A 24,069-nucleotide genomic window follows, 5' to 3' on the forward strand; every position below is an offset into this window, starting at 1 on the left:
GGACTGCAGAGGTCTGCCCCTGTCACAGCGGGCTGAGGAGGTGGTAGGAATGGGAGGGAAAGGGGCCCTGGCTGGGGAGTGTGGGTTGGAGGCAGGCCAGTTTCTCACCTTCCTTCTTGCTTTGTGTGAGAGTGACAGCACAGTCCACATGCAGGGAGGGTGACTAGAAACCTCGCGGTGGGAACACGGACTCGGCAGCTGACTCAAACAGGTCATCAGCCCGTTTCACACATTCCCTTGTCTCGAGGTGGGCAACAGGGCCTGGCTCAGGGCGTCGAAGGCACCGTGGTCCACAAGACATTTGTTCATCGGAAGCCGCAAAGGGCCTTATGCCTCTAAAAAAGTTTTTTTAATAAAAAAGAGTAATTTGTCGTCACCAGAAGTGTTACAGACAACAGAAAAATAGGTGAGCAGGGGAGTGGGAATGAGGGGAGCCCCCATGGGCTGCTCTGGCCTCCGGGTCCAGGAGCTTGAACAGGTGCGGGGGAGAGAACCAGCAGGGGGTCGCCCGAAGGGGGTCGCGGACCGTGAAATGGGTGGAGGGGATGAAGCGGTACCAGAGTCCAGTTGTAAAGTCCAGAAGTCCTGGGGATGAACAGTCCCGCACAGGGACCACGGTCCGTATTACGTAATAACCGTGTGTGGTGACAGGTGGTGACAGTTGGTGACTACACATACCACGGCGATCATTTCCTAATGCATAACGATGTCAAATCCTATATTGTACACCTGAAACTGACCTAATACTGTATTTCAACTATGCTTCCGTTTTTAAACATTGGGGGAAAAAATGAAAAGGAAGAGGGAGCCAGAAAGCCCTCAGTGAGGACCTGTTAGAAATCTGGGGTATCGAGGATTTTCTCTTTCCCCACCCCCTTCCCTCCCTGCCTCCTTTCTTAGAAGCCTGGAGCTGACATCCTGGGTTTGCCATCCGTCACCTCCCTACTGATTATGTAACCCCGCGCTTGGTTTCTCCGTCCGCACGATGGCTATTACTAATACCAATCCCTCCCACCCTGTGCAGATTATGTAGAAAACGCTCCGGGCAGCGTCTGGCCTAGAGAGGAGCCCCCTGGCCCAGAGCGAGTGCTGGACACATGCCCACGGTCGCTCTTCTCGGCTGCCCGTGTGCCCCCGGGAAAGTCGCATAAGTGCTCACCTGGAACACGGGGATGAGAAACCCATCTGATAGCTTTGCTACGGGATTTTCTCCTCATCTGTTCAGGAAATCCTGATGAAATGCTTCCCAGGAGCCGGAATCTCTGGCTGTAGGGTATGGGTGTGTGGGATTTATGTGACCCTCACAGCCCTGTTCCCATGGAGCTTCTATCTCAGGAGAAAAAAAAATATTAAAACACAAGCACATAAAAATGATGAGTGAAAACCCCAATGAGCTCCCACCTCGCACCTGTCCGGGTGGCTCTGGAAAAGGCCACAAGTAACAGCTGTGGGTGAGGACGGGGAGAGAGGGAAGTGTTGTGCGCTGTTGTTGGGAATGTGAACTGGGGCAGACACTAGGAATACGGACGTAGGTTCTCCAAAACACTGAGGACAGACCTCCCGTATGGTCCGGCAGCTCCACCTCTGGAAATACGCCCAGAGAAGGTGAGATCACTTACCTGAACAGCTGCCTCATTCACTGCGGCTCTAGTTACAAAAGCCAGGAGGCCAACACAGCGCAAGTGTCCTTGTATGTGTGAGTGAGTACAAGAGGCCGTGGTGTTCACCGCAAGGGCATATCATTCAGCCATAAAAAAAGAGGGGATCCTGTGCATAGTAGTGTGCTCGTGAGGAACCGGAGGCTAGAGGGACTGGGCATCGGGTTCACGGTCAGCGAGGAGAAGGAACAGCTGCCTCCTGAGGTCCCTGCACAGCTCCGTTCCCCAGGTGTGGGGGGACAGGTGCGGCAGAGCCCGGGGCTGCAGGCGGGTGGGGGGGCGGCGTGTGTAGCTATGGAAGAGCCCAGAGCAATGACCCCCTCAGTTCCCCACCCCAGACTGGCGCCTCGGGCTGCGGACCCGCCGGGTGGCTTCAGTCTGAAGGGAGTCACAGCCCCAGTGGGTGCCCTGGATGGAAGGAGGGCATGTGGGCAGGGTCCCCACCCTGTCCCCAGGCCTCGGCCCATCTCCAGTTACAGCCGTGCCTTCACCAGCTGGGTTCGTCCAGGGGGAGGTGGAAAGGCCGCTCAACCGTTCCTCCTTAACATCTGGCTGTGATTTCCCACCGGCCTCACCAAATCTCCCCCCGCAGGAATGCAGCCGGTGGCCATTCCGGGAACCCACCTCCACCAGTCCCCTGGGAGAGGCTGGGAGCTCATGAGGAGCCGGGCTGGCCAGGTCCCCTTCTGCCCCACAGCCCGGGACCCGGTGAATGGGTCCCCAGCCTGGCCGTCTGCTCCCACAGGGTTTCGGGACCTGGCAAAGCAGAGGGCTGAGCCCGGGCACCGTGCTCGTCCCTGGGGACTGCCTTGATCGCTGGTGCTCAGATTCCGGGGACATGACCCCGAGTCTGGACGCAGGGAGATCGGATCCCAGACCACATGCTGATGGAGAGAATGTGGCCGTGACTAGAGAAGAGCAGATAGCACCTAATCTTGTTTGCCCATCTCTGCTGAGAACCACAGAATGTCCCTGTGGGGAGGCATTTTGGGCTCATTCTGTTTTCCTAGGGCTGCATGGGAAGGGGTGTGCCCTGGCCACGGGGTGACTTAGGGTCAACGTTGCCTGAAGAACCCGGGCCTTCTTCACGCCCTCTCTCTTATCTCCTCCCCCTTTCCTCCAGGACGTCTTGTCTCCTCTCCATGGGGCGGAGTCATGTATGTCTCAAAACTCCCCTGGGTTCCCAAGATCAATTTGCATTTTGCCATTCTTTTGTTTTTGTATTTCTTTCTGCTCAGGGTGCACGGAGGGAAGGAGGAGGTTTTGTTTCCTTACCTGTGGGTCAGCTCCGCACCCTGTCACCTAGGACCCTCCCCTTGTCATGCAGCCCTAGGGGTGCCCCTTGCCTCGGATCCTGCAGAAGCTCAGGGTTGTGGGTGACTGAGCCCAGACTGGGTGCAGGTGATGCTCGCCCCAGCGCCGGTCCTGTGGTGGGAATGGGCGGTGGGGTGGGGGGGGGAGGAAGATGGCCATTGCGCAAGACCAAGGTGGCCTGAGTAATGAACTTGGAACTTTCTGCATTTTCTCTCATTTTCTCTCCTCTAACCCTTGTTAGGACCCTGAAAATGTCAAGCCTGTGGGCTCAATTCTAGAATTGAGTAAACTAGCCTTGGAGTCTGAAAAGACAGAGGGTGCCATACGCATAAGGTCACTGTTCACTCCCTCCAGGGGTGGGGGCTGGGGGAAGAAGACAGATCAGAGACAGCAAAGAGGGAGCCAGAGCTGGAGGAGATGTTTGTTCCCATGGAACCCATGAAATTGCTCCCAGCAGCGAATCTGGACCAGAGGATTTGCATCCAAGTCAGAGGGCAAAGCTCTGGGGAGAAAAGCTCAGCACTAGAAGCCGTACCCCATCCTCCCCAGGACCAGCCATCCTGCAGATCACCTGCGTCCGAGAAGCTCTTCCTGTCCCCTGGGCACCTGGTGTTTCCTGCATTTGACTTCAGAGGGTCTTTGAGGACTTTTGAGGCTGTGGCCTCGCAGCACGGTGGCGGCTTTGGTGGGGGCTGCACATTTCCCTTGGGTGTCACCTGTAAAACGAGAGGTCTGGACCTTAGGGTCATGCTTCAGGTTCCTTCCGACCCTCAGCTCTGGCTGTGTGCTGTACGAATACTGATTCTGGAAGTGCCTCTCTGTGTCGTGCCTGTGGCCCCGCTCTCTGTGTCGTGCCGGTGGCCCCGCTCAGCTGCTCACCTTTCCTGCCTCGTGCATCTTCCCCTGTTGGACTTTAGGGTGCGCTGGGCAGGTTGTGTGACTTGTGCATTTCACTAGCCCTGGGTGTGGATCGTACCTCTGCCACTCCCTGCAGGGTGACATGGACAGGTCGGGCCACCACTCTGAGCCCCAGCGTAGCTACACGCTGGTCATGGCCAGCCCTCCAGGAAAGCCTTTGAGAGACTCATGTGAACTCACCTGGACCCTGGGCTTCAGGAGGGCAGGGAATTTTGCCCTTTCTGTTCCCTGTGGCCTCCCTAGCATCCAGGCAGTGATCACGTCCCCGCCATGCCAGACAGTCTGGAAACACTGGCTCATGTCCTGCTCTGCTCCCTAATGATTAACTTCGCAGCAGAACACAGTCTTAAGGTCCTGACAGCGCCCCCGCTCAGCCCCTGCCTCCTACTGGCCCCACCCCCGTGTGTCATGTGACCATTTCACCAATTTTGCTCATTTAAGGGATTCTTGAGGTCCCCAGAGCTGTTGTTCTATAGACGGGCGTGTGATGGGCTGTAGCGCAAAGATGGGAGATGGTGGGGTCAGATGAACCTGGGTTTGGGTTTTGCATCCCGAGTGATGAGTTGTCACTTGGGGACAAATCTCTGAGTCTTGTGAGCGTACTGTGGGTCACCCTCCTGCCGCTTCTACCGACTTCCCTTCAGCTGACCCTTCAGGTCTCAGTGGAGACATCCCCGACCCTCCAGCCAGCTTGGATCTCACTGTGTTTCTCCCATCCTCGCCTCTGAGCTTCCCACTGGTTATAATCACCTGCTGGAGAGGTCAGTGCCTTATTTGGCCAATTTCCATCTTGTCCACTGGACAGCAGCTCCTGGAGGACAGAGCTAGTCGCTTCTTATACCCCAGAGCGGTTCAGTGCCGGGAACATAGTCGGCATTCATTAAATGTGGGATGAAGGAAAGAAAGTTTGCGGTTAGGTTCGGTGCCTCTCAGATTCCAATGGCTGAAGGTCACTGCTTGCTGAGCCCAGTGGGTCGACGTGGCCAGGACCCATGTGGTGCCTCGTGCCGGCCGAGGGCCCCACTACCGTCCGGAGTTCCCACCGCACCTCTTCTCCGGTCGCCCTCCTGGAGGAGGTCCTCTTGGCCTCTGCTGACTCCTGCTGGCCTCACCCACGGGACATCCCTGGGAGAGAAAGGCCGTCCAAGGACCCCAGCGACCTTGGACATCCCACCCTTCTTGGAAGGCCGCGCTCACAGCATAACTCCCGTGCCTCTGCTGCTCACTCCTGACTCCCCGCCTGGGCCATCTCCTCCTTGCCCCAAATTCCAGACCCTGCCCTGGGTTTCCAGGCTCCCCCGAGCTGGCTGGCGTCTCCTCACTCCACTTAGCTCAGGCCTTGGTCCCCTCCCCAGCCCAGGTGAGCCACGCCCCTTCCTCCCTGGGGCTCTGTGCTGCTCCTCCCGTCCGCTCTCCTGTTTCTGCTCTCAGCCCGGGTGTCACTCAGCCACGAGGTCTTCCCAGACCCGTGTATCTGATGTGCTTCGTGGCCCTTGTGGCCAGCGCCTGGACACACCCCCTGTGTCCTTCCTGCACGACCACTGGCTTGCTTCTCTGTGTCTGTGTGTTTGCTCTTTGCTTTCTGACCCCCGGGAGGCCTGGGTGCTTGCAGGCACTGGCTCTTCATTCTGGGAGTGGGTGCCGGGCACTTGGCATAAATGCTCTGGCTGGACGCGTGAATGAATGAGCGAGCGGCAGTGAGTTGCCAGGCCTCACGTCACCGTCTTTCCACTCACTGTCCCGTCTAAGCTGCAGGATGACCTTGGTTGGGGAAAACCCCACAGACTCACACCCCTATCTCCAGATCCACAAGCTTGCCCAGGGGCAGCTGACGTGAGAGAGGTTAGGTCTGCAGAATCCAGACCGCCTTCCCCTTTGGCCTCGGGGAGCATGGTCTCCCTCTGGCCCTGTTTTAGCCTCACTTTACCCCAGCGAGCAGGCCTAGGCTCGGGCTGGGAGAGAGAGATGGCTCCAGTGTGAGGCCTTCCACCACGGTCTAGGCTGCCCCGTGCATGTCCGCGGGCCCCAGCCCAACAGGCCCCCCAGACTCCTGAGCTCACCTCAGCAAACAGCGCTTGCTTGAACCCGCCAGCCCTCACCAGCCTTCCTTGCCTCCTCTCCCTGAGCCTCCTGTGCCTTCAGCAGCAAGCACCCCAGGGCAGGGCTCAGACCTGCTTTTAAAAATTCGTCACAGTAGGGGTGCCTGGGTGACTCAGTGGGCTAAGCCTCTGCCTTCAGCTCAGGTCATGGTCCCAGGGTCCTGGGATCGAGCCCCGCATCGGGCTCTCTGCTCAGCGGGGAGCCTGCTTCCTCCTCTCTCTCTCTCTCTGCCTGCCTCTCTGCCTGCTTGGGATCTCTCTGTCAAACAAAAAATTTGTCACAGTAAATAACTCATAAATCATGTTCAAATCTTTAAAACAAATTTGAAAATACACAAAAGCAAAAGGAGTTAAGGAATCTCTCCAAGTTTTGGGTCCAAGAGGTAACCGCAGTGTCAGTACCCATGTCCTTCTGGACTCCCTTGTGCGTGCGTGTGTGTGTGTGCAAGCGAGCGTGCACCAGGGTCACACGGAGCTGAATCCTGTCTCCGCCACTAACCGGCCGCGTGATATAAGTGGGTCCTCTTGGCTCTCCTCGCCTCCGTTCCCTCGTCTGCACGATGGGCGCGGTGAGTTTCAGTGACAGGGGCCAGGCTGGATGTCAAACGGTGCCTCGGCCTGCGGCAGACACGCAGCCATGCCCCCGGGAGCTGTGATCCCGCCCGTGTGCTCACAGCTCAGAGGAGGCCTGCCCCTCCACTCCCCTGGCCTGTCTGGGTGAGGGAGCCGCGGGGGACCCCGCTGGAGAAGACCAGGTAGTGGGAGAAGCACCCCGGCGGCCTTGGAACATCTAAGTAGCTTCTGTGACAGAGAACAGGGGCCTGTTTGGGCTGGTACCCGTCTTGCTGTCTGTCCGTCCTGGGGTTGCAGTGCCCAGCTCGGAGCCTGCTGCCAATGGGCACCCGCGAGCCGACCCGGCGGGCAGAACTTGGGGAGCTCCCGGATCCTAGCGGTGCAGAGTGAGGACTTCATGAGTGTGAGTCCTTCCTGTGCAGGAGGGGCCGCCTCAGGAAGGAGCAGCTGGCCGTCTGTCTGCTCAGGCTTTGGAGGCAGACTCGGCTCCCTGCTGGCTGGGTGCCGGGGTGGGGGTGACTTGTGGAAAGACCGCGTGGCACAGTGGTCGGGAGTCAGGTGCCGGTCGGGAGTCAGAGGCCGCGTGGCACGGTGGTCGGGAGTCAGGTGATGACTCTGCCATTTGGTCGCTCTGCGGCCTTCAGGGATGCGTTTACTGATTCCTGGGGCCTTCCTTGCCCCACCTGTAAACAACCGCACCTGTCCCTCGAAGCTGTAGGGAGGACTCTGTGACGTGTGTTAATGCGTTCAGCACACTTCGGACGGAGTCTGGGGCAGAGCAGGCAAATCCGTGTCCGCTGAGCACAGAGAAGCCGCCGTCCCTCAGCACAGCGGAAACAGTCTACCTTGCACACCCGGCACAGAGCGAGAGGAGGGGGTCCTCAGTCCCCGGCAGCTGCTGGCACTGCTGTCGTGATCAGTCAAGTTACCCCGGGCTCAGTGTCTGCTCGCTCTCTAGAGGGGCAAGGGGAGGGACGCCCTCCAGGCTGGCCCCGGAGCAGCAGAGGCACTGGGCTGCGTGTCCGCTGGTGTCCGGTTCTCGTCCTCCTGCTCCGCCTGTTCCCTGCCCCCTTGCCATCATCTCCTCTGTGGCCGGCTACGCTCCGCAGCGGCCGCCGTGATGTGCTCGTGAGCAGTGATGGCTTCCTGTCCGTGGCCCGCTGAGCCCTCCGGCTCTGCCCCTTGCTTCCAGGGTCCCGCTGGTTTCCTGGACCAGGGCTACCGTGTCTTCTCCCAGAGCCCAGACGCAGGCAGACCTTTATTCAGTTCTGGGTTCCCCTCCCATCCTGGTGAGTTTCTTAACCTCTCGGCCTCTGTGTTTACAATCTGCGTAACAGGAAGAAAAGTCAACGGGGACAGTCCCCCGCTGGGGACCGGCGCACAGCAGGTGCCCAGGAATTACCAGCACAGTCTTACCAGATGAAGACAGCGGGATGGCCGGGCTCCGTGTTTTCTAGACAGGAGTGTGGGTGTGTCGGCACCAAGCCGACGGGCATCCTGGGAAAGTACACTTTCCCCTTCCACCATTTGGCAAGCGGAGGACAACTGAGGTGTTTTTCCACAGAAACTGCAGCGAATTCGTGTTTTCCCCCTTGGAGCTGCAGCTCCGATCCAGCGGTAGCTGGTCTCCCTTGAAAGCTTCTGCAGCAACAGAGCCCGTCCTGCGGGCAGAGAGGGCTCTTTCCTTCCAGAAGTCGCGGGGGCTCTGCCTGCCCGAAGACCGAGGGCGAACGGGTGTCAGTGAGTGACAATAACCACTCCGGGGGGGGCAGGTCATCGTGATCAGACACGTCCCGTGTGTGTCCCCCTCCCCTTTCAAAAAGGAACATTGACCAACTCTCCCGGGACTAAGCCCACATTTCCATTCCTGAGACCCTACCCCATCCCTAGTCCCAGAGCGGCCCCTCACGTCGATCCTGAATGATGACCGGGTCCACCCGTCCTTACTGGGGTCGTGAAGACACCCCAGTGCGTCCGTGGCTCCTCGACCAGGAGAATCTCGTGCTGCTCCTCTTGAGTTGTCCTTGGGCACCTGGAAAGAGACGCCGTTTTCCAGTCCCGGAGCCTGGCTTATCCGTTCTGCTCCCAGAAAGGGGCGCGGGCAAGCTTGGAATCACCCCGCGGCAGATTAAAAAAAACAAAAGCGAACCAAACGAGAGCAAGTTCCGTGGCTCAGGCCAGGGGAGAGGTGTGTTTTCTTACCCCTCCCCCCAGGCTCGGGCTGCCGGAGCTGGGAGTCCCTGGCTCCGTGCTTGTCTGTGAAAGTCCCGCAGATGTCACGTCCCCGCGGTCTGAGACGGAGGAAGGGAGCGCGACCTTGGCGGCCCCAACCGCCTCCCTGTCCCGTTCCATCAGGAAAAGCAAAGCCTTTTTGAGGAACCACCACTCCGCCAGCCACAGCAAACTCTGTCACTCATTTCCTTGTCCAGAACTGGGCCACACGTGTGTCCCTGGCAGCGAGGGAGGCTAGAAAGGTGGGGGACAGAATAACCTCCACTCACCGAGACCAGACCTGCACAGCTCTACTCCTTGGGCTGGAAACTCTGCCATTTTGAGGACAGAGGCATTCTTCTAGCAGGGACAAAGTAGGACTGGCAGCCGATGGGGTCTGTCCCCCATCCACGACAGGAGCCCCGCTCTGTGGCATCCCACTGCTCCCCCACATCACGATGGAGCCCGTGCCTGGAAGGCCATCCAGCGCTGACTTCTCAGCTCAGTGGTCGCTGGTCATTTCTGGTCCCCATGAACTCGAGGCCTGTCTGTGCCTGGGGCTGGGAGACCGTGATGCTGTGGAGCAGAATGGGGAGATGCCCAGGGCTGCAGTCTCCCCCTCCCTGGGGAGACAGACACCATCAGTGACCTCCAGGCGCTGACATCTGTCCTGGGACATGGGGCGGGATGCGGGGACCCGGCCTGAGAACAAGCCCTGGGGGAGGCAGTCTGTCTCAAAGGCTGAGGGGGAGCCTACAAAGCAAGGGGGCATGATGAGGTCACAGCAGCCCCAACACTTTCCTGTGTTTCCAGGTCAGAGTCAGCCCGCCAGTGCCCTGACGGCGGGGACGGTGACTTGTCTTTTTGTTTTTATTTTTAAAATTTTACTTATTTGTTTGTCAGAGAGAGACAGAGAAAGAGAGAGTGAACAAGCAGGGGAAGAGACAGGCAGATGGAGAAGCAGCGTTCCCACTGAGCAAGGATCCCGTTGTGGGGCTCGATCCCAGGACCCGGAGATCATGACCCAAAGAGAAGGCAGGCGCTTCACCGACTGGGCCACCAGGCGCCTGGTGACCTGTCTTTTGTCCCCTTCCAGTGTCCCTAGAACTAGCTTTGTGCCTGGTACCTATCTGGAGCTCCGCTATTTTAGTTTAAATGAATGAGTTAATGTGGAAAGAAATAGATCATTATCCAAGATGTGGAAATATGTTGGCCAAACAGATATAGTTTTAGGCCAGGAGGGCCTTTGGAGGCTAACCCTACCTCCTTGCTGAGCAGGTGAACCCAGACGGCCCCGACATCCCTCCCCTGTGGAGCCTGGCTAGAGGGGCTATTTTGGGAACCATTTGTCCTGACTGGATGCCACGTTGGCTATAAATTGCCCCTTGAGCCCCTTGGATGTTTAAGGTTTAGTGATGGCCCCACCAGGCAGTTGGGGTGCAGTTCGGGGAATGACTCCTTAAGGCAGTTTGGGCACCTTCTAACGTCTTTGAAAGGAAGCTCCTTCTTGCCTGCGTTCATGGTCTTGGGACTGCCCTTGCCCTTCTGGGTTTGGGAATCAAGTCACAACCTCAGGGTATTTCTGGAGACAAGGCTTGGTGGCCCTGCCTGCACCCTGAGCTCCGGCTGTTAATCTCCAGAGATTTGATCATCCTCAAGGATAGAACCTTCTGGGTCTATGCACTTGCTGTGACCATGGTTCCCAGACGGTGTCTCTGGCAGGCTTCTGGGGCTCGAGTGACTGATGGTCATTCCATAGCTGCCACTTTCCTGGGTGGGGCTGTCAAAATGTTGTGGGGTGCCTGCGTCCTCTTGCGTATTTTGTCCTAGACAGATGGCTTGGTGCTGTTTCCAAAATAACCCCTTCCATGGGGCTTGCCGACCTCACGGGGCCTTTTAGGATAAACAGGAAAAATACTTCCACTTCCCCTCACTGCTGGTTGGTAAAAGGGTCCTCGAACTGACCCCTCACAGAGACCCGTGTGTCCCGCAAGTGAAAACAGGTCACTGTGCCTGGGACAGAGGGCGGAACTATTTAATGCTGGGGAGGTTGAGATAGTGACGCGCGCGCAGGGGATGTCTACACAAAGGTAAGCAAGTTGCTTCAGGCGCTGAATCGGAGGGTCACGCGGCCGCGTTCCAGTCCCGTCGTGAGCTTGAACTTGCTCAGCCCCCCAGCAGCCCCAGGGCTCGTGTGTGCTCTGGACGGTCTCCCTGCCAGAGATGCTTGCCCCAAGACAGAGGTTAATAGACGTGGCCAAGACAGCGGGCTGGTCGGTCAGGGAGCCGGCACTTGGACGGAGAACTTTAAAATTCCAAGGTGGTGCTCTTTCTGGGATTTTACGACAACTGGAGGAGTGTGTTTCCCTTCCAACTTTTTCTTAAGCGAGGAACCATGACGACGTTGAGGCGTTCTAACATCCTGTAATGCATATTGTTCTTGCTGTGCGACTGACGTACTCTGTTGCTTTCGTATAATTGAGCGGTTTTGCTTCTGGGATTGTGCTTGAAGCTCCTTGGGGTGGGCATGAAAGACACCTCATTGGTGAGCCCCCAGCACGTGTTTCCTGTTTCCCTGACACCTGCCAACGTGGAGTCTTGAGTACGTTCATGACTCTCCAAACGAGGTGCCTCTGCCCGTGGCGCCTCGTGTTCTCTTGTCTGTCCGGCCGCATCTTCACTGTTCTGGTAAGAATGACGCAAGCATCCCCTCTCCAGGAAAGCTTCCCCGACTTTCCCCAAGCTCCGCGAGCTGTCAGACTCGTGTCCCGAGTCCCCTGACCTGTCCGTTTGGGTGTCTGGCTCCCTCTAAAGGGTGAGACTGCGATCATCGTGGGGAGGCACGCCGCCTTGTTTGTGCCCCCGCCCCCGGACAGAGCATGGTATTTGCAGAGTAGGTGCTGGACAAGTATCTGTGTTAATGAACCAGTCCGTAGTGTGCACCGCCTCCTGCGTGCCGGGAGCTGGGGGCCCTGGGTGCTGTACAAGGTCCTGGGGGGCTCAAAGTGCTGTGTGCCAGGGACTGGAGACCTTGGTTGCCATATGCCGGGGGCTAGGGGTTCCGGGTGCTGTGTGCTGGGAGCTGGGGGCTCTGGGTGTTGCGTGCCGGGAACTGGGGGCTCTGGGTGCTGCATGCAGTGGGCGCTGGAGGACCTGGGTGCTGCATGTTGGTGCAGCACCCTCGGTGCTGTACAAGGTACTGGGTGCTGTACAAGGTCCTGAGTGCCATGTGCTGGGAGCTGGAGGCCCTGGATGCTGTCACATCCCATGGAGGGACTGTGGGTCACATTTGCTCATCCATCTTGCTGTTTTCTCTTGCCTTCCTCAGACGTGCTGTGCCCCAGCGTCCACGTGGAAGGAGACCGCTTTAAGCACACCAACGGTGAAAGCAAGGAAATCACAGGTGAGAAAGCAAGGGCAGCCGCCAGCTTGCCCTGCTGTGCTGTTTGCCGGGTGTGAGCCCTCCCTGACTCAGGGCTGGCCTCGCTGATCGGCTCCCCGGGATCTCATGGGACGACCGAGCCCCGCGGGCAGAGCCCCACCCGCAGCCCGTGAACCGTGAACAGCAGCCACATCTCCCTCTGGGAGCCGGTGGTGACCCTGTGGGAGCCTCTAAATAACACGTCAGAACAAATGAGTCGGGGGATGAGTAAGGGAGATCGGCGGAGTGAGCAGACGAGAGGAGAAATCAGTGCGTTCAGGGTGAGAGTGTGAATCAGAGTTATAAACAGAGACCTGAGTGATGGGGGAGAGAGCAGAGACGCACGGCTGCAGACCCAGCGGTGGAAATAAACCCCAGAGCCGCTTCCCTGGCTGCTCCCGGATGACGGGGTAGACAGGGTACGTGGCAGCGACCGAGGGGGGCTTCCCACCCTCCTGGGAGCCACAAGTGTGGGAGTTGGGTTGGCTCCTCCCCGTGGCCCCCGTCTTGCCCCTGCAAGGGAGTTTTCTCTGCCTTCGCAGGAGCCCTGCTCCTGCCCGCTGCCTGAGGGGTCGGGGACCCCCTCCATGGGCAGCCCCCGGGGCAGGGGTCTGCATCCTCCGCGTGGAGCCTGGGGAGGGGGTCAGGAGCAGGCACTTTGCAGACGCTGTCCGGGGGATGCCGTCCCAGTCAGCTGTCAGGTTAGGGCGCCCCTGCCCACAAGAACATGCCGGCATCTGCAGCTCTGTGCTTGAGGGATGTTTCTAGAACAGTAGAAGGCTGCCCTGTCTGCTCGCGCAGCAGGTGAAATGTGTCCCCAGGACTGACTCAGCTCTCAGGCAGTTTCTTGGGTGAAGAAACACCCCAGTTCTTCTGTCCTTCGGGGGAACTATTCCGAGGTCCACGTTTGAGCCATGTCCTGGTGTTTCCCAGCAAGATCCATCTGCAGTCACCTGCTGGGGCGGCCGGCTGAGCGCCACATGCTTCCCAGCTGCCCTTCCTGCCTGTCCCCACCCTCAGTCCCCCATCAAGCCCCTCCCAGTTCAGCACTTCCGGAGGGACCCAAGGGAGGGTGGAGTTAGCCGCCTCTTCCCTCCTGGCGGGGCGCCTGGTGTGTGGCTGGTGCTCGGCCAGGACCTCTCCCTCCCAGGGGTTCTCCGTCAGGGGGAGAGAAAAAGACGACCCTCATCCTCTTCCCTTCTTGATGCACTTACCTCGCAGGGCACATCTTCATAGCTGAGTTGCCCTGCCCAGGCGAAGCTTCTGGGCAATTTGACATCAATGTTCCCACTGTCTCCCTCCGCAATCCCCGGCCAAGCACAGCTTCCACCAAAGTCTCTCCTCAGAGCCCATTCCTACCTGCCACATGGTCCAGAGCTGACTCTGTGAGCAGCGAATCCCTCAGAGCAGCGTCCCCCCATCAATAATTCATTGTCTGGGGGGGCGGTGTCCACAGACAGCGACAGAGATGACAAGAGGGATGTTAATACCAACCGTGGTAAGAACCGTGCCCTGAGCACCTGCACTGTGCCAAGCACGGGGCCTGTGGGCTCTCATTCAACCCGGATGAGGGAGGAGACAGGCACCAGTTTGTATTTTATACTTCGGGAAACTGAGGCATAGTCACATTGTGCAATAACTTGCCTGAGTTTCTGGCACGGTCGGGACTCATGGGCAAACCATCAGGGGGAGGGAGGGAAGGATTCCAACGCAGCTGGGTAATCAGAACGGCTTTCCTACTCAGAAAAATGGGGTTCCTGAAAGCCTCACCCCCAGGCCTTCTTCCCAATGACTTTGGGAGATTTTACGGCTTCTCTGGCCAGAACCGCCAGGACGGGAAGAGGGCACGTGGTTTGGAGGCATAGGTCTTACCCTGGTGCTGTTGCTCCTGGCCTCCTGATGCCGCATGATGCTTGGGTTCTCCGCCTGTGTAACTGTGCATCCTGAGCCCTGTTCCTGGGCATCCCTCTCGTGCTCATGACTCAGTGTCCCGGGACTTTCAGTGGCAGCAGGTGTTGTACAGTCTCCCAGGAGGTTAGCGCTTTGGCATTTAGGAACATGCGAGGCTCAGAGCAACTCTGAAACGTGGCTGCAGACATTCTGGACTTCTCTCTCCTCCTACCTGGGCTCCGGCATCCAGATACTCGCTGGGACGTGCCTGTCGCACCTCTCAAGTGGACTGTGGCCCGAGGGCCCCCTCCCCCTCCCTGCCCCATCCTGTCTCCGCAAGGCCCAGCCTCCCTGTCCTCCCTGTCCTGCCTCCCTGCTGCCAGAATGACCTTCAAAATAGAAACAGGGTTGTGTCTCTCTTGCTCCAAAGCCCTTCTGTGGGTCTACTGCCTGCAGAAGGGCACTCGGAGTTTGCTGTGTGGCCGGCAGAACCCAGCCACGTGTGCCCCTGCCCATCCCACTTCCAGCCAGTGTTCCCCTGAACGTGGCTTCTGACATCCTGGAGTAGCCACGATTCTCAGAAGGAACCCAGCTGACCCGAGCCTAGTGACCTGTGCACATCCAGCTACCTTGGATGCCCTTTCTTCCCCCCTCTGTCTGCCCACCTTTTATTTGTTCTTCAACTCCGGGCCAGGGCTTGCCTCCTCCAGGAGGCCTCCCTGCTAGTTCCTCAGCTGGACGTGTCTGCTTTTCCCCAGACATTAAACTTCTGGGGGGCTGGGATTCTGTCTGTTTGTTGTTGGGCTCCGAGAAGCCAACAGGGCGTCCTGCCTTCTCTCCTTCCCTCTTTCTACACGCTGTGCCACAAACAAGAGCAGCCGAAAGCCCCCTGGCTTCTTTAGGGTTGGGACCGTGCATTAGATCAAACTGCCCACCGTCCAACGAGGGAAAGAGTCCCCAGCTAAGCTGCGTGTGCCTTGGCCAGAGGCCCTAAGGACCGGGGAGAAGCATCAAGTCTGGAAGACCCAGCCCAGCTCTGTCCAGGCGCGAGGGCGGGCACGGGGCAGGTGCACCCACTGGACTCAGGGTCATGGTCAGCAGTGTCCCTGAGCCGCCTGTTCCAGCTGACTCCGTGATTCTGGGGAGCCGCGGCCTCGCAGTTCCCGCATCGAACAACGGCTTCTCTATCCCACGGTGCCTCGCGCGGAGCCCATTTACCTCGGGGACACGTTCCGTCGCCCTTCCCAGCCTTTCACATACTGCGAGCGGTTCATCTTTTCTCTCTGTGCCCTTTGCTGCCACCTGGTTAATTGCTCGTTGTTCGAAGTTTCGTCTGGTTTTTGAGTCTTTGTTTCTCGTCATTGTTTTCATTCCTTGAAACCCGTAAAAGTGGAACCAGGAATTATATGAAAGTATATGAAAGGTCGTGTTTGCTCTTTTAAAACGTAAGAAAGGGGCTCTCCCATGTGCAACTGCGTCCGGGAAACCGAGCTCAGGGTAGCAGCGTCTGGTGACAGGGGACGGAGCCGGGAAGTACAGGAGTGGCCGCTTTTGCTCTTTTCACGGCTCCCTTGTCACGAAGAAGGCATCGGGCACGTGGCCACCGGATTGTGAACTAACTTGCTTTCTGGGTGACAGCTGCTGCTGCCTGGGAACTTCCGTGCGAGGCTGTGGACAGGCCTGTCCCCTGCGGTGGCTGCCCCCCCTCCCCCGCCCAGTACAAAGGAGCCGGGAGCCATGAGGAGCGTGCTCAGTGCACCTGTGTCGTGGACCCCCAATCTAAGGACCCGGATGGGGCCAGGGGTGCTGATGGAGATGGTCCTCCCTCCCTTAACTTACCTGGGGGCAGCTTCTCTTGCACAATAACCTGCCCCTCTCCAGCCTCCCCCCTCCCTAAGCGGAACCGTCCCAGGCAGGCAGGACGGTCAGAGGGTCACAAATGGGAGAGCCCGCAGGGACCCCCGGTGCCCGGCTGCTGGAGACGCCGGCACAGACCCCCACTCCCTGCAGCCCTGTGTGCTCGGGTGGGCCCAGTCCTCAAGGAGGCAGCCTGCGAGTTGGGCCCTCAGCCCCGCCTTTGGTGGAGGAGACACAAGGATGCCAGCTGTGTGCAGGGCCAGTCCTGGACCAGCATTTGGATCCGGGCCAGTCTCCAAACCCTACTCTGCCTGGTACTGAATCTGAGCCTGGTACTGAATCTAAAGCTGGATACCCTTTACCATTTGGTGTCTGTTCCATGGACCCTCCAGAGCCTTCTCAGCCCCCACTTCCCCACTCACCCCCCACTGTCGGGAGCTTCCCAGCACTGCCAGGCCATATCCAGGGACAGGGCCCCAGTGCTAGTGGCAGCCCTGTTACGTGAGGCCTGGCGGTTCTGCCAGCTGCCCCGAGCTGGGCCCACCGGGCTCTCTGAGCTGCAGGGGCACCTGACGCTTTCTGTCCCCGGCAACGCTCAGACCACAGACCCAGTCCCTGCTCAAGGGAGCTGTGGCCGGACCAACGGAAGTGCAGAGGGGACGCTGAAAAGAGAGGGCTTCTCTCCTTGTTCTGCAGCAGGTATCTCCGTGTACCTGGTGCCACCGACCTGCCACAGCGGGGGGATGGGGGCTCCCCAGGACCCTTCCCTGCATGGGGAGGTGGCTGCTTCTCGCCGCATGCCTGGGCCTCTATTACCAGGTGACAGTGGTGGGGCTCTTGGGGGCGTGGCGGGGCTATGGCCGAGGTGTGGGCCCCCCGTGGTGGGCTTTCATAGAGGCTGCGGGTCTCCAACAAGGGGTGGCAGTGGGGACGGTGCAGCTGCCCGGGGCCTGCGTCCCCGCATGTGCTGTCTCGGCTTTCCTCACTGACCTGTCCCGACAGCACCGCAGGGGATGATTCCCGCCACCTTTCCGGTTAAGGAAACAGACTCCAGAAATCGGGCAGCTGCTTCCAAGTCACTCTGGGTCTTCATCCCTTTGGCCAGTGTGGACTGAGAAGCTCATAAGCAACCAGAATCATCTCTTACAGTTCTGGGGGCTGGGAAGTCCATGTCCTCAGATGGTGGGAGGGCGAGGGAGGTCTTGAGGTCCCTTTTGTAAGAGCCGTGGTACCACCCATGGGGGCCCTAGTCTCACGACTTAAGTGGGACTTGGCTGGGAGCATTTGGCCTTCTCGGTGCTGGGCGCTCTGTCTCTTACACAGTCTTTCTAGGGTAAAGTCACAGGCCAGCCTGGAGTTGGCTAGAAGTCCAGTCGTGTGAGTCTGTGCAAGGGGCCGGGCCCGGTTCTGAGGACAGTGAGTGGGCTGGTGTGCTCCGCTCCCTGAGCATGTCAGCCAGCCAAGGGACGTGGCCCTGCTCGGCCTGCACCCCGCTGAGGCCTGCTGGGCCCTCCATGGCCCATGCCGCATGGCTGAGGTCAGGTGGGGGTGTGGGGTCCCTGCCCTTGGGCAAAGGAGCAGCTGGATCGGTGCCCCCACTGCATGTGAAAAGGCACGGGTTGAAGGTGGCTGTTTTCCTCCACGTGGGAGCTTCCAGATTCATGTTTTCTACTTAAGGACTAAATATCATTCAACATTATATCATGAATTTCATTAATGAGCCAGGGTGTGAACTGCTATTTAAAATGACATAAGGATAAGTCTTAGTCATTTTCCAGAATGACATGATCTCAGCCTGGTGAGTGGCGGGGAGCTCCAGAAAGTCACCAGGGCGGCAGCCTGGCACACCCTCGCCGTGCGGGCGACCCTCCTGGACCGTCGCAGGCTCTGCTCTAGGCTGGGCGTGGCTTCTGTTCGTGTGCAGTCCCGGGCCTGCCGCACTGTGCCTCGCTGCCTACAGTTGTCGCCTTATCTTGCGGCTGTATGTTTGCCTACTTTGGGTCCCCCGTGGGATCACCAGTACCCCAGAACCAGGACTTTGTCTCTCCTCTTGCTGTAAGTGCTGTGCTTCCACATGGCTGTCTCAGAACAGGCTCTCAAAACCATGCATTGAATGGATAAAGGGCATCTGGACAGAACTGAGTGGTAGAAGAGGCTGTAATCATTCTAATGGAAAAATAACTGAAATGAAAACTATTCTGTGGGTTCCTGTATTTCAGAAGCTACAGGAAGAGCTCTGTATCCTATCATTGGAGGATACAGAGCTCTTTACCACAATCCTACAGTGATATATACTCAAACAGCCCCCTTTACACAGATGAAGAGACTGGTGCTCAGAGATGTTAGGCAACCTGCCCAAGGTCACACAGCAAGGAGCTTGTGGTCAGGACCGCAGCCTAGACCCATCCAGTCCTACCACTGAAACTCTCAGTCCGTGCTAACCCTTTTCTGTCCCGCTGTTTCTTATACTGGGCTGGGAGCAGCAGAGAGGCGCTCAAAAATGTGTTGAATGAACAAATGATCTTTTAAAGCAAAGTTTAGGGGGACGTCTTCATCATGGCAACACGAGCCCTGCAGGCTAAGCTCCTGTCCGGATGGCAGTGACTTCGAAGGTTAGAGATCCCAAGAATCTTCCCGAAGTCTCATGGGTCAGGCATCGTGTCAACCCCGGAGATGCAGAGCGGAGTGAGCCCCCGTGCTTGTCCTTGGGTGCCGTCCCGCTGACCTGCATGAGCTCTCTCCTCGCCCGAGGGACACGGTGTGGGCCAGTGCGTCAAACTCTCAGCCGCGGGTTGAGTGCTGTGCTTGGGTTCCTCTGAGAACTGAGGGTCTTGGCCTGCGGGACTCAAGTCCAAACGGTTTTGCTGGGCTGTGGGTCAGGACGTGCTGGCTGGGGTGGGGGGCGGGAGTGACAAGGGACCGGCCGGATCACGGCCCTCCCCTTATGGTCAAGTGGTCAGTGCCCAGGGTCCCGGGGGTGACGGAGCCGGCCCAGTGTCACACATGCACGAGCCTGAGCGGACCCCTCCTTGCCCCACCAGTGCCCTGAGCACAAAGGTCCTGACTTTCCCATCACAGACGTTACCAGTACCCACGAGGTCCTCTCCTGGAGCCCAAACACACCAGAGCCGAGGACCGGCCAATGAATGCGACATCATTCGGGTTTTTTTTTCTTTCTTTGAAAAAATGAAACTTAAAAGCTGCCAAGCTGTAATCCAAGCAAAATTTACATGAATTGCAGGACTGTGGCAGAGCCAGCCAAGTGTTCCCATGGGGTCTTCGAGAACAGCGGGACGGCTCCCTGCCCTGGCCACGTGGCCAGGACAGCCTTCCCTTTCTTTGGAAACCCCAGGTCCGCATTTCCCCTGCACTTTGCCTGGAAATGGAAATGGAAATGGAGGCTGTGCATGTGCTTACTTTGTTGTTAATGTTTCCTGCCGAGATCGCCTCCCAACAGTTCCTCCGCTTACCTCCACGCCCACTGTCCCCGCCTCTGCAGAGGTGTGCTCCCCGTGTCCCCCGTGCTCCTCCTGCCACTGACCCCAGCTCTTCTGTTTGACAGGTTTCGACCTGATGGATTTGTTCAGTGTGAAGGAGATCCTGGGGAGCAGAGAGAACGGAATGCAGAGCTCCTATGTCCGGATGGGATCCTTCCCTGTGGTGCAGAGGACAGAGTGAGTGCTCCCTCCTCCTCCCAGACCTGCTGTGGACGCCTGGCAAAGGGCAGGAGGGAGGCCAGGCAGCCACGGTTGCACACGGAGCCCTGAGTGGGGCTCTAACCTGCTCAATGCCAGGTGGGGCTCTAACCTGCTCAATGCCAGGTGAAGTCGCCCTGAGACGCAGTTCCCAGCAGCCCTGGGAACCCACCCCTGTCTCAGCAGATCTGCCAACTTGTCTCTATTCGTTCTCTGGCCCTTGGGCACTCCCCTCTCTGTAGGGTTCTGCACTGATCATTCACGCATGCCTGTGGCTTTCTCTCCCTTCATTAAACAGCTCACAGTTACGGTTGTAGATACACAGCGCCTACTCTGGCCGAACCCCTGTATTACACACAGACATAGCTCCCCAAAACTCCCTGAGTCGGTTTGGCCAGGGGCGCCGCTGCGTAGGTGTTGATTGGGTGCCTGGCCTTGCACAACTTACTGGTTGTCTCTGTGCCTCAGCTGCCCCTTATTTTCCACCAAAGACGAATGTTTCTGCCTTGCACTGTTGTTGAGAGGATTAAAATAGAGATTGGTTCAGGGTCTGACACCTGCTGGGTCTCCAGTCAAGGCTGGTGATGGTACCCAAATCAGTGTTCCATTCTGCTTACCCCGGGCACAGAAGTGCTGGTTCTTCATAACTCCTTCTCCACCTTAAATTTCCTGAATTGTTTCCAAGTGCTCTTGTAGCAACGGCTTCAAGTTTGTCCCCGGGCTCCTTGTTTGGCTCTTCTGTCTCTGTTCCGGGAGCTTCTGGGCACATGCTTCCTACCACAGGGCCTTTGTTCATGTTGTTCGCTCTACCCAAGACACCGGCTTGTCCTTCAAAGAACAGCTCAACCATGATGCTCTCAAGGATGCCTCTCCTGACCTCCAGAACTAACTTGGGCTCCCCCTATCTTGTCTCCTTATAACCTATATTCCTGCGTAGAACAAAGTGGTGAAGGTGAAGCTCATTAGTCAGTTGTGTAGTCCTCTAGGCTCTCTTCCCTGCTCAGCGAGCAGCTCTAGGAGGGCCTCAGTCTGGTCTCTGCATCAAAATGAGCTCTGCGCAGAGGAGGGGTTATTCAGTGTCTGTGGAATGGGTGGACGAATGCATCAGTCAGCTCCTAGTCCGTGAAGATGCTCCGTCAGGTACGAGCCCGGCAAAGATCGGCTGGGAGCACCGGGGCATGGGTTGTGCATTTTCTAACTCAACAAGCATTTTCTGAGAACTAAACACACCCTGGGCCTGTGTCGGACCCTAACGTCCTCCCCGGCTCTCAGCACCTACATCCCTTGAGAGTGAGTACAGAAGAGGAGTTTGGAGAAGTCACCTTCGCTCAGAGCCTGGCTTTCTCTCCTGCAGAGACCAGAGTCCCCGTCCACCGACCCTTACGCGAGCCGACTTTGCAGACATCTTTCCAGTGTGGCTCTCTCTACTCTACAGATGCAGGGAGGGTGCTGTTCTCCATCATCGGGCCCCATGCTCATTTCGGGGGTACACAAGGGAGAGCAGAATCTAGCTTCCAATTCCCACTTTGTGCCCTTTTCTTCTTTGGCTAAATGCATCCTACTCCCCATCCATATAGCACAGACACGACAACAGGGAGCTTCATCTTGAAGAAAAAAGGCAGTCAAGCAAGATCGAGAGAAGGAAGGAAGCACGGCTGGCACAAATGTGGTGGGAAGGTCCGACGGAGACCCAGGGTGGGCCCAGACAGCTGCGGAAGCTGCTCCGAGCGGGGCTTCTGGAGCCGTGGACCTGGGCTCGGGGCACACGGAGTCCTTCTGAGAAGGGATTTTTATATGGTTCCAAATTGTCTTTTTTTTTCTTCCCAAAGATTTTATTTATTTATTTGACAGAGAGAGATCACAAGTAGGCAGAGAGGCAGGCACAGAGAGAGAGGAGGAAGCAGGCTCCCCGCTGAGCAGAGAGCCCGATGCGGGGCTCGATCCCAGGACCCCAAGATCATGACCTGAGCCGAAGGCAGCGGCTCAACCCACTGAGCCACCCAGGCGCCCCCAAATTGGTTTTTTTTTTCCCAATTTATTTATTTTCAGAAAAACAGTATTCATTATTTTTTCACCACACCCAGTGCTCCATGCAAGCCGTGCCCTCTATAATACCCACCACCTGGTACCCCAACCTCCCACCCCCCCCGCCACTTCAAACCCCTCAGACTGTTTTTCCCAAATTGGTTTTAATGGCAAAACACTGGGAGCAAAATCAATCCCAGAGGTTTCAAGAAAGAATGGTCTCCTCGTAGTTTCTCATGCTTTAAAACGCAGGTGCAAACATGCAGACACGTGGAGTTTTGATGCACAGGTTAGCTTGGTTCCTAACGGGAAGGGGGTCACTTTCAGCATTGACTTTTTTTCTCGCATGTGTGCCGTCTGTCTACTGGGCATTTTACATGCCTGGCCTAATTTATTTCTCACTACAGTGAAGCGAGGTGAACAAGGTCATCATTTATCCGGTGTGACGCACGAGATTCAGAATGGGACTATAATGTGTCCGCCCTCACACGCCCTCGTAGGAGGCAGAGGTTGGCCCCAAACCCAGGTCCTCCGGCCCCACACCCTTGGTGTTTCCCACTGTGGTCTTATTACCTGCTGCTTTATTTCTGGAAAGGATTCGATGGGGCCACTTTGTTTTCCTTTAGATGTTCTCTGATAATGATGTTCCCTTCCCCGCCGATGATACCTTTTTCTTAAGCTATGTATGCATATGCTTGTGCTTATAGATACCCTCAGGAGAAGTCTTGGTCTCTGTCCCTTTATTGAAATAGAGAGAGAGAACTAGAGATGCAGGTGTGTAGATCGATGCTGCAGAGACCTAACTACATATGTGAATCCAGCTGGGTTTATCTGGGTGTATACATGTCAAACATGCACACGTATAGATGTTATTTTAGAGGTATATGAAAAAAAGTGCTTTTGAACAAAAACAGTCCCTGGTTTGACTCACTGATGAAAGAATAAAAAGGAAAGGAAATGCCACATCTACCGTGGCTGCAAAGTGTGTGTCTGTGCGGACAGGCAGGGAAGGCCGCATCCATCCCATGGGGGCGGTGACTGAGGGCGTCCCTCAGTCCTGCGGGCAGGGACAGCACTGAGGGATGGACGCTGCTCCTGGCACCTGCACGTGAGCTGGGTGATATCCCAGCTTCGAGAAGGACTTGGAACAACGCAGTCCGCTCCCGGCTTGGACCTATGAGCCGAGAATCACAAAAGGAGGGCCAGTCTTAGCTCACAGGCTCGACAGCCAAACCAACGGTCCCAGAGGGTGTGCGGGTCTGGAACCAGGAGCCCAGACGCCTCCTCACTTCCCTTCCCGGCTTTCTGGCCAGACAGCTTCCACCCACTCCAATGCAGAGGTCTGTACCGTGTCTCCTTCAGGCAGGTCCCTGCCGCCAGAGCAGGACATGGCCCCACCGTGGCCAGGTGCCTTGGGGTGAGGGTGCGGCCAGCCGGTGGTAAAGAGCTCTGGGGACAGGGCCTCCTCTCTGTGCGGGTCTCTGTCCAGACCCTTAGCAGCCAGCTTGTGTCCTGTTAACCCACAGAGCCTGGCTGCCCTCAGCTACACCATGAGAATCAGAACACCTTTTCTGTGACTCCTGGGAAGAACAGCGTTCATTCTGAGCGTGGAGGGGAAGGGCAGGCACAGGACGGGGGCAGAGCTGCAGGGGACTGAATTCCCCCGCATGAGGGGCTGGTCCCCCACACTGGGAGGAGTGCAAGGCTCTGCTCTGTGAAGACAGGAGGGTGTCCTGGAGGGCAGGGCAGGGGATCAAGCAGGATGAGATGGAACCATTGGGCCCCCGGAGAAGGAGCCAGCAGGGGGAGGTGAAGACAGGTGCCCTCAGCTGCATTTGGCTTGGGAAGGGGGGTGAAGGGCGGCGGCTTGACGTCTTGCCATCGATTTTGTCAGAGGGACATATGTGCCCCAGGGGAGCGGACTTGAAGCCCGAGGCAGGGGGGACAATGAAGCGGCCGCAGGAGGGGTCTGCAGATGGTCCTGTTGAGGCCCTGATCGAAGGAGGGGGCAGTAAAGGCAGGAGAGAAGGTGGATTTGAGAGACGCTCAGGAGGTAAAACTGGCAGGACTTAGTGACCCACGGGGCACCTGGGCTTTCCTGGCAGTCCCCACTCTCCTCGCTCAGCCCGCTGTCCTCCTCTCTGTCCCCCTCCAGGGATGTGTTCCCGCAGGGTTTGCCTGACGAGTATGCCTTCGTCACCACCTTCCGCTTCCGGAAAACGTCTCGGAAAGAAGACTGGTATATCTGGCAGGTCATCGACCAGTACGGGATCCCGCAGGTAGGGGCAGCGCTGGGTCTTGGGGGCCAGAAGCTTCCTGTGTCCCTCTTGTGAGGCCGGCGGCACCTGCCCTGTTTTCTCCAGGGCCCTCTCTCTGGGGTCCAGGAGACCAGCAGTCTGGGGGGGAAG

The 24,069-nt window shown here is 57.7% G+C and overlaps 1 protein-coding gene across 1 annotated transcript in view; it reads left to right on the forward strand.

The window, feature by feature from the left end:
• Positions 1-24,069, forward strand: part of COL22A1 (collagen type XXII alpha 1 chain) — a 219,148-nt gene that overhangs the window by 15,342 nt on the left and 179,737 nt on the right. Inside the window, exons 3-5 of the mRNA XM_044247081.1 lie at positions 12,102-12,176; positions 19,504-19,615; positions 23,817-23,940. Of these exons, the coding sequence (XP_044103016.1) occupies positions 12,102-12,176; positions 19,504-19,615; positions 23,817-23,940 (311 nt within the window). The remainder of the gene's footprint in view (positions 1-12,101; positions 12,177-19,503; positions 19,616-23,816; positions 23,941-24,069) is intronic.

The sequence above is a fragment of the Neovison vison genome, chromosome 4 (genome assembly GCF_020171115.1).
Source record: "Neovison vison isolate M4711 chromosome 4, ASM_NN_V1, whole genome shotgun sequence".
NCBI classification, from domain to species: Eukaryota; Metazoa; Chordata; class Mammalia; order Carnivora; family Mustelidae; genus Neogale; species Neogale vison.